Genomic DNA, 10,695 nt, shown 5'->3' on the forward strand with positions numbered 1-10,695 from the left:
AATACTTTTTTCAGTCTATAATTAGTCATTCGACAAATTATAGCTATCTCAAATTAGATATAGATTACAAATGTGCAACCACAACGAAATTCAAGGATGTTCACTAATTTTTCTTGGCCATATGAAAATTACCCATAATATTATTTTTTTTTATTTTTAAATTAACAAATTTGCTTTTTACCATTAATAATATAACATGATGACCGTGTATATTTTTTTAAAATAAAAAGTTGTTTTTTAAGATTAAAATTTTTTTGAACGAGATTAAAATTTTTTTTAAGGTTACATTTTCTTTTGACCGAGATTAAAAAAAAAATTTATCTCCTACAAAACGTGACTTTAAAAAAAAAATTTCAGACCGATTTTTTAAGAAAGTTAATCTTAAGGGTTAATCTTTTACTACTATATAGTAATATTGAAAGTGTTTTATTTTAGTCTAAATTATATTAAAAGTTTTGATTTATCTTTATAATATTAAATTTTCTAATTTTAATATAGGAAAATACTAACAAGTGCACTCAGGGCAATGATTAAGCATTCCAAAATAGTAAATTTATCTCAATAACCTACGTATTTAAAGCTTTGAAAATTGAAATATTAAATTTTTTATAAATTTTTTTTTTTTGAAATACTTAACCATTGCCCTGAAGGCACTGGTTAACAGGATCCTTTAATATATCATTTAATTTTGATCTTAGAATGAAATGGCATTATGAAGAGATATTAATTACTATTTTAAGCACGTGGGACATTAGATATTCATTTTAATTTATTTATTTTTGCAACTAAGTTGGTTTTTTGAAAAATTTATAAAAGAAATTTTTTTTTATAAAATTTAGTGTTAGACCTGACACAAGCAAGAGAAAGGTAAAGTGAAAATTAAAATTGATCTTGTTGTCTAGAAATCTTAACATCACTTTCTTTTCACTAATGATACCTTCTATGTTCGAGAGTAGACATTAATTTATTGTAATTGATTTTTGTTAACAACTATTAGATTACATGTTATTATTTCTATTGGGCCCTTTTAGATACTTATGTTGTATTGGGCCTTGTACTTTAGCCCATATGATATAGTTAGGTTATATATGCTAACTGTAACATAACTCTTCACCAATTCAATATTCAGTATTCAAATTCAGTTTTACCGCCAACTATTATCTTCTCCATGGCTCTTCTTCTTTCCATGGAAACATGACTTTACTCTGTAATATGGTATCAGAAGATTAAACACAACAAACCTTTCATTCTTTCATCACCTGCATCGCATCCTTTTCTTTTCTTTGCATTCATCCAAATCATGGAATTTGAAAGCGATTCTGAATCCATCCATAACACCGAAAATCCTCCTCTTCATCAAGATCCATCCATGAACCCTAGAAACCCCTATTACCATCATCCTGGTGAGAATCCGGGAGCCACCATTGTTGCACCACCGCTCGACGACAACAACTATCACAATTGGAGCAGATCAATGAAACGAGCCCTAACATCAAAGAACAAAGTTTCTTTCATCAATGGATCTCTTCCCAAACCTTCTGAATCGGACAAGAACTATGAACTCTGGGATCGTGCTATTAGCATGGTGCTATCTTGGATCAATCACACTCTTTCACCGCACATCGCATAGAGCACGATTTGTTTCGATTCTGCATTCGATCTCTGGGAAGACCTTCACGAAAGATTCACTAAAGGTAATCATTTTAGATTTTCAGACCTTCTGCGCGAAATGCATTATATTCAATAGGGTGATCATTCTCTATCAACATACTTCATGGATTTGAAGATTTTGTGGGATGAATTGGAGGATCTGCGACCTACTCCTTCTTGTTCTTGCCCTACCCCTTGCACATGTGGATTGTCCAAAGCTGTTCGCAATTTCAAGCATATGGAATATGTTACCTGTTTCTTGAAGGGATTGAACGACAACTATCAAAGCATTCGCACCCAAATCCTTCTCCTTGATCCACTTCCTCCCATCAGTCGAGTTTATTCCTTAATCGCACAACAATAAGTCAATTCCACATCCAATTCTACAATTCTTTATGCAAACAACAACAATTCCAAAGGCAGAGGTCGTGGCTCAGGCAAAAATGCAATGGTATGCACCAATTGTAGTAAAACCAACCATACCATTGAAACCTGTTACTTCAAACTTGGGTTTTCCCCAGGCTACCGCAATAAGAACCCTAAGAACACCTCTGAGCAGAAAACACAGGCTACTACAGAGACACTACCCACTATATCCAAGGAAGAGTATCAGCACCTGTTGCAGCTTCTACAACAATCCAAGAAAGAAACTCCTAAAGATGATAAAGTTGCCATAACATGTATGAATCATACAGGTAATGCTCTTTCTAATCCTTCTACATGGATTTTAGATTCAGGTGCATCTCACCATGTTTGCCCCCATATCACTTGTTTTTTTGAAATCCATTGTATTAATCCCGTGCATATTAACTTACCTAATAATACTCACATGACTGCTCACTTTTCTGAAACTATGCATATTAATCATTCTCTTAGTCTACAACATGTATATTACATATCTCAGTTTAAGTTCAGCCTAATATCTATTTCTAAACTTTGCCAAAATTCTTCTTATAGTGTAACTTTCTTACACAACTCCTGTTACATATAGGATGTGTCTACCAAGCAGAAGATTGGCCAAGTCATCCCTCTTAACAACTTGTACATTTTATATAGTACACCTATGTCTACTAATAAAACTCAGACCTCTTGTAACAATGTCATTTCTGCTATTTCTGATAATAATACTTCTATTTCACCGTGGCATTATATATTGGGACACCCCTCTAATGAAGTATTGTTACAAATGTCTAAATCTTTCCTTAATATTACATTTCATAAACATACACCATGTCATCCATGCCACCTCTACGAGCAATGTAAATTACCTAATATTAAATCCAATAAATGTTTTGACTTAATTCACATGGATATTTGGGGTCCCATTGTTGTTCCATCTTTAGATGGATTTAAATACTTCCTGACCATTGTAGACGATTTTTCCAGGTATACCTGGACATTTCTCATGCATACTAAGTCAGAAATTAGACAGCATGTTCAAAATTTCATTACATATTGCCAAACTCAATTCTCTTGCACTATTAAACACATCAGATATGATAATGGACCTGAGTTCCTTATGGTATCTTATTATGCTTCCCTTGGAATTCAACATCAGAGAAGTTGTGTTGAGACACCTCAACAGAAATCTCTGGTGGAAAGAAAGCATAGGCACTTGCTGCAAGTAACTAGATCTTTACTTTTTCAATCTAAACTTACTAAACCTTTTTGGTCATTTGCATTATGTCATGCCACTTACCTCAAAAACATAATTTGCAGCCCCACTATACAAAGCAAAACACCTCATGATTTGCTATTTCAGACACCTCTTTCATTTAATAACCTCAAGACCTTTGGATGCTTAGCTTATGCTTCCACTCTTACAAGGAACAGAGATAAGCTTGATCCAAGGGCCTCTCAATGCATATTTTTAGGATTCACATTAGGCATTAAAGGCTATTTACTTTTTGACCTTAAAACTAGATCTATCTTCACATCTAGGAATACTATTTTTCATGAAAATCAATTTCCCTTCACCCCCTCTCCCACACATAATACAGAAACCAATTCCACTACTGATAGTTCCACTATTCCCTTTATATTTGACATGGAATTCAATATATCTCCTCCTCATAAACTGCCTAATTCTGTGAACATTCCTGCTCCCATCATAACACCTTTTACTAATGATTCTCAAGATTCCTTTGATTCTGATAACATACATCAGGATCCTACACACACTGATAACACACATCAGGAAATTACACACACTGATAACACCCAGGATAATGTTCAGACCATTGAACAGCAGGATCACAATGATATCAACGAAATTAGGCATTCTACTAGATTGAAATCCACCCCTTCCTATTTAAAAGACTTTATTTGCCGTGTTTCTAATAACTCACCTATATATGACATCTCTAAATACATTTCATATGCTAATCTTGCACCTGCATATCATGCTTATATATCTACTATTACTACTATCTATGATCCATTATCCTACAAAGAGGCTAGCTCTCATCCTCAGTGGACTAAAGCCATGAATGATGAGATCCAAGCCCTTACTTTGAACAAGACATGGATCCTCACTTCACTGCCTCCAGATAAGAAAACTATAGGATGTAAATGGGTGTTTAAAACCAAATTTAAATCTGATGGTACTTTAGAAAGGCATAAGGCCAGACTTGTTGCACAAGGCTTCAAACAAATTGAAGGTATAGATTTTTTTAATACTTTTTCCCCTATTGCAAAGCTCACCATTGTAAGAATCATTCTGGCCCTTGCTGCCTCCTTAAACCTTTTCCTATTTCAATTGGATGTTCATAATGCATTCCTACATGGTGATTTGGAAGAAGAAGTATACATGACCTTGCCTAAGGGAATGACTACTTCTAAACCAAATCAGGTTTGTAGGCTTCTCAAATCTCTATATGGACTCAAACAATCCAGCAGGCAGTGGTTTGAAAAATTGTCCAAAGTGCTTCTTAACAATAACTACAAACAATGCACTTGTGATCATTCCCTCTTTATACATAACTGTAACTCATACTTCACTTTCATTCTGGTTTATGTTGATGATTTGTTGATTGCAGGTAATAATATCCAGCTTATCTCAAACAAAACAGCTCCTGCACCAACATTTCCACTTGAAAGACCTTGGACCACTAAAGTATTTTTTGGGACTCGAAGTAGCAAGAAACTGAACAGGAATTCACATCAATCAAAGAAAATACAAACTTGATCTCCTCTCCACAGCTGGACTTCTTGCCTGCAAACCAGCCAAGACACCCATGGCACGAGACACAAGACTGTCCGCACATAATGGCACAATCATGTCTGACCCTACCAAATTCAGACGGCTTGTTGGTCAACTCATCTATCTTCTCAACACTCGCCCAGACATAGCTTATGTTGTTCAGAAGCTTAGTCAACACATGAATTCCCCAACAAATCTTCACTTCGAAGCTGCTCTAAGGGTTTTGCGTTACCTCAAGACTGCACCAGCTCAAGGATTATTCTTTCCCAGCACACAACCTCTACAACTCAAAGCATTCTCCGACTCTGACTGGGCCACATGCCCTGACACTCGCTGGTCCATCACAGGTTACTACATCTATCTCGGGCCATCTCTCGTATCATGGAAGTCCAAGAAACAACCCACAGTTTCTCGTAGCTCAACAGAAATCGAATACAGATCAATGACAACCACTGTGTATGAAATACAATGGATCACCAATCTTCTTCAAGACCTTAAAGTATCCTTTCAAACACCAACAAACTTATATTGTGATAATGCTTTCGCCAGACATATAGCTAACAACTCTTCATTCCACAAACGAACGAAACACATCGACCTCTTCCATCTTCTTTCTGTTACATCTCATCAGCAGCTAGCAGATGTTTTCACCAAACCATTAGACACCACTCCTTTTTTGACTAATATTTCTAAGCTAGGACTTACTAACATCTACTCCTAGCTTATGAGGGGCTATTAGATTACATGTTATTATTTCTATTGGGCCCTTTTAGATACTTATGTGTTATTGGGCCTTGTACTTTAGCCCATATGATATAGTTAGGCTATATATGCTAACTGTAACATAACTCTTCACCAATTCAATATTCAGTATTCAAATTCAGTTTTACCGCCACCTATTATCTTCTCCATGGCTCTTCTTCTTTCCATGGAAACATGACTTTACTCTGTAATAACAACCGTCATTGAACTCAGGTGAAATTGAAATTCAATTGTCAATTGCCTTCTCTCACTGATCATATAACTATATTGACCGTGAAACAATTTATGCAAGACATATTAGACACTAGGTAGAAGCTATGAAGTCAAAATAATTTATTTTGTATTTATATTATATTATAATATTATTTTATAGTATACTATCCATTATATATATATATATATATATATATATATATGTATGTATTTTATTGGGTTATTTATGACTATATAGATACTTTTGATAAAAATATGTTAATATTGTTATGTTAAAAATGTCAAAAACATAAAAGCATAAATATATTAAAGAAAACCTCATTGTCTACCCATTTTTGAGACGAATTGTAAGTTGGTTGTCAAAGCTTTCACTGATTGTAATTTAGTGCCTTGGAAATTAAAGTCTCGTTGGCTTACGTGCTGGAACTACACTCTTAGCATTGATTTTCGAATCACGCACATTTACCGTGAAGTCAATTTTTATGCAGATTTCCTGGCTAATATAGGTTTTAAGAGCAAAACAATTTCTTGGTTTAGTTATGTTCATAAGAAAATTAGTAAGAATTACTTGTTAGATAACATTGGAACCCCTAAGCTTAGGCTTTGAGCCTAAGAGATTTTGGTTTGGTCCCTCTCGTTTTTTGTAATTCTCTTTTGTTTTTAATATATTTTCTCTTATAAAATGGGCTTATCCAAAAAAATAATAGGCCCAAGATTGATGAAATCCCCAAATCCAAAATCAAAAGCTGAGAAAAAGTAGGGTTAGAGATTTTCTTTACTTCGATTCGTAATCAGCTTCGATCGATCGATTCTTTCGGACACGAAGCTGAAACGCGAGCTGTGAATCAATGGCGACACAAACGATAAAACGAAAGCCGGTGTTCGTGAAGGCCGATCAGCTGAAACCAGGAACAAGCGGACACACTCTGACAGTGAAGGTGGTGAGCTCTTCACCGGTGAAGACTGTCCCCAGCCGCGGTAGTCGATCGTCGGTGATTGCTTCTCGCCCCTCCCGTATCGCTGAATGCGTCGTTGGAGATGAAACTGCGGTGATAATCTTCACCGCTCGCAACGAACAGGGTAAGATTTGTTGTGTGATGCGTGTTGTTCATGACGTAACCTTTTGTGTACAATTTCAGTGTTTTTGGATATGCAATGTTATTGACATTTCATTTCTAAGCTTTAAGGACTTGAAAGAGTTTTTAAGGCATGTGAATTAACTTATGCTACTTTGATGATTACGTTTTACTGTTCACTAGCTATGAAGCACGGACACTAAAAACATGTCACTGAAAGTGAGACGTTGATACTGGTAATAATTTAAAAAATCATAAATCAAAATCACAAGTGTCGGTCTCAGACACGTACACACCGTTTTTCAGAGGTGTCGGTGTTATAGTGTTCACTAGTTGTGTAAATGTTGTAAATCGACAACTTTGAATTAGAATTAGTTGATTTTATCTTATTTTAGTGTGTCTGGAAATTTAAATTAGGAGGCCTGGTTTTGTGCATATTGTGGGTTGTTATGCTTTCAAGTCTGTTATTTATTGCGGGTCTCGGAAAAATAGAGGTTTGTTCAAGCTTTACTAGTGCTATAGCAGCACTATATCCGTCATTTACACTTTATGTTAAAGAGTGGATTGCAGAACAGTTACAATTTGTTCATATTCTGCTATGTGACGCCGTTATTTGACAACACTGAGTAAAGTATTAAAGGATGTGCGGAATTAGGTTAAAGTGATATTGTCTCGTGGTTTCTGACAATGTTGGGATTGAGTGCCCTAACTGAAGCTTTCCAGATAAACTTTTATGTAATGGGATGAGTGTTTGTGTTTGAGAAGCATAGTAACTTTTGGAGCCCATATACACATCCCACCTTTGGCATTGCGGTGATGGATATGCAGCATTGACCGATTTCGTTGCTTGGTATGGAGGAATTCGTATTCTATCGTTAAACCTATGAGTTGGATTTATTGGATGGTATGAGTAAATTCCTATATGATTAAAATTAAGAGTCCATTTGCACGTTACTTAAACGCTAGAGTATAGTTAGTGGCCATGAGTGTTATATTTATCACCCGATTCTGTAGCACAACTTTTTGTGCTTTATTTAGTGTTCTTATTTCTTGCTTGTTTTGAAAACGAATATCAGTTTGGCTCATTTTATTCTAACGGTGATTAATCTATTTACTTTTATGCAGTGGACCTCATGAACCCTGGTGCAACTATAATTCTGCGTAATGCCAAGATTGACATGTTCAAGGGATCTATGAGGCTGGCAGTTGATAGGTGGGGTCGTATAGAGGTCACAGAACCTGCAAATTTTGAAGTTAGAGAAGATAACAATCTTTCGTTAGTTGAATATGAGTTGGTCACTGTCCCTCAAGAGTGATTTTAGCTTACAAATTTTTCAAGGGGTTCCAATTTTTGTTTGACCATGGTAAAATTGACTGCTGTGCAGGTTCTTATATGATACAGTCTTGATTATTAGTCTTAAGAATGCTGTGGTTAATGCTAAGATTTATATTTCAGGTCATTTTTTAAAAATTGATAATGCTTGTGCTTTTGATACACAATCGTAAATATTGTTATTGTTTCCCAAATTAAAGTGTATACAGTTCTTTTTGAACAAATCATCCGGCTTTCCCTGCAAATGTTTCTATGAAAGCCGCATGGTTTAATGTTCTTGTAAATGACACCATTTTTAATCGTATCATAAAATTTGCCTAAGTGTTGGTTTGGAGGAGGAAAGAGGAGGAACCTTTGACAAACATCTTTTTCTATATTATTGATTTTCAAAATTGTTTTGGTTCTAATTGGGCTAAGAAGTAAAGTGTGTTTTGCTTGGATGTTTTTCTTTAGTAAGCAAGTTTGATATAAAGTTGTATAAATTATACTTTTATTAACTCTTCTGATCAATTGAGGGTCCAAGGTATAATGAACAATAATGTTATAGAAATCACTTGTATGTTTACTAAAATAATGTTGGTATTGGGGAAAATATTTTGCTATATGTTATATTATGAAATCCAAGGCACAAAGTTAGTAGAAGTTAGTGCAATTTATATTTGAATATTTGAATCAAAATTTCAATTTAATATAATTTTTTTCACTTACATGTATATTTGATGCTTGCAATCAAAACCAGTTATGGTTATACAAATTTCAGGCTTTCAAATTAATTTAACATGTGCTTCTAGTTTTCTGCTCTTTAAAAGCATCACAACATAGTAAATTCTCATAAATGAATTCATCACTCTTTTTCAACATTAGTCCTCCTATTTTGTCTTTTTCTTGATTTTGATCCCTCTATTTTAAAAATCACTATTTTAGTCCCTTTTTTAAGTTTTCTGTGCAATTTTCGTCCCTCTATTTTGTTTTTTTCTGCAAAATTAGTCCCTATTCCTGTCTCTTTTTCATTAGAAAACTCAAAAAGGGGACCAAAATCGTGGTTTTAAAAATGGGGGGACTAAAATCGAGAAAAAGACAAAATAGGGGGACCAAAGTTGCAATTAAGCCTATTTTATTTATCCATACATTGAAATTGTGAACCTTAACACAAAATTTTTTTCTCTTCAATTATAATTATATTTTTCATTTTTTCCTTAACACGGAAACAAATTCTAAAATATTATAAAGGTCGAATATGCAAAATAAACAAATTCTAAAATATGCAAAATAAACCAATTAACTAGAAATAAATGATCTATTACATTTACGGTAGTTAGGAATAACTGATTTAATTAACATAACAATATTAATTAACTTTAAAATCCTCCTTCAAACCGGAGGATATTTTAAAAATATTTTTACCATGAACAAAAGATTTAGAAAATAATTAAGTATTTGGGCTCTAGTGATAAAGGAGTTTCTACTAAGAAAAAAAAAAAGGAGAAATATTTTTTTGGAAAGATTACTTTCCATAACCTTTAAGTTGACTTGATTGAAAATGAATTGGATGTTAATTGTTATCGTTGTTGATTGATGATGGAGACAAATTGATTTGATTGAAAATGAATTGAATGTTAATTGTTATTGTTGTTGATTGATATAGATGGAGAAAAATATTGAAAGTTTTCTACACCTCTTCTAGTTGTTGATTTAGAAGAAGGAGGAGGAGGAAAAGCATATTGAAAATTTTCTACATCTCACTACGTCGTACAAGGGCTACGACAACGCTTATTTTGGTCTTTTAGAGCACTTAAAAGCGCTGGCAAAGCCAGCGCTGCCGTAGGTAACGACAGCGCTTTTGAAACGCTAAAAGTGCTCTCGTAGCCTCCCCTATAGCAGCGCTTTTTCAAGAAAAGCGCTCTCATAGCCTCCCCTATAGCAGCGCTTTTTTCAGTAAAGCGCTCTTGTAGCCTCCTCTATAGCAGCGCTTTTATCCAGAAAAGCGCTCTCGTAGCATCCCCTATAGCAGCGCTTTTTCTAGAAAGCGCTTTCGTAGGTTGCTTTTTTTTTAATCTTAGGCAGCGCTTTCGTAGGTAGGCCTTTAAGAGCGCTTTTGGAAGCGCTGTCGTTGCTAAACGCAGTATTTTAAAGTGCAACCTGTAATTTAAGTCTCCTAGTTCGACCTGTAATTTATATTTATTTTCAACCTGTAATATTTTTGACCTGTAATATATTTTCAACCTGTAATATTTTCAACCTATATTTATTTTTGACCTGTAATATATTTTCAACCTGTAATATTTTCAACCATAGGTAGGACATTATATACCAATATAATACCATTATAATCCAAAATAATATATATACACCATTATAGTTCAATTCACATGTAACTAACTCATCTCAAACAAACTAAATTTGATACATATAACTAACTCATCTCTAATAATAACTAAATCAGAATATAAGCCCGAAAT

At 34.2% G+C, this 10,695-nt stretch overlaps 1 protein-coding gene across 1 annotated transcript; it reads left to right on the forward strand.

Moving 5' to 3' along the window:
* The first annotated feature begins 6,549 nt into the window (after window positions 1-6,549).
* Window positions 6,550-8,374, forward strand: LOC131648147 (uncharacterized protein At4g28440-like). Its single transcript, XM_058917927.1, has 2 exons — window positions 6,550-6,907; window positions 8,029-8,374. The coding sequence occupies exons 1-2, from the start codon at window positions 6,676-6,678 to the stop codon at window positions 8,217-8,219; spliced, it is 423 nt and encodes a 140-aa protein (XP_058773910.1). The 5' UTR covers window positions 6,550-6,675; the 3' UTR covers window positions 8,220-8,374.
* Window positions 8,375-10,695: the final 2,321 nt, after the last annotated feature.

The sequence above is a fragment of the Vicia villosa genome, linkage group LG2 (genome assembly GCF_029867415.1).
Source record: "Vicia villosa cultivar HV-30 ecotype Madison, WI linkage group LG2, Vvil1.0, whole genome shotgun sequence".
Lineage (NCBI taxonomy): Eukaryota > Viridiplantae > Streptophyta > Magnoliopsida > Fabales > Fabaceae > Vicia > Vicia villosa.

What these genes read in the sequence shown, in the direction of transcription:
- LOC131648147 (XM_058917927.1), top strand. Translation starts at nt 6,676, where the DNA reads ATGGCGACACAAACGATAAAACGAAAGCCGGTGTTCGTGAAGGCCGAT. An exon ending in CACCGCTCGCAACGAACAGG is followed by an intron (nt 6,908 to 8,028) that starts GTAAGATTTGTT and finishes ACTTTTATGCAG; the next exon opens with TGGACCTCATGAACCCTGGT.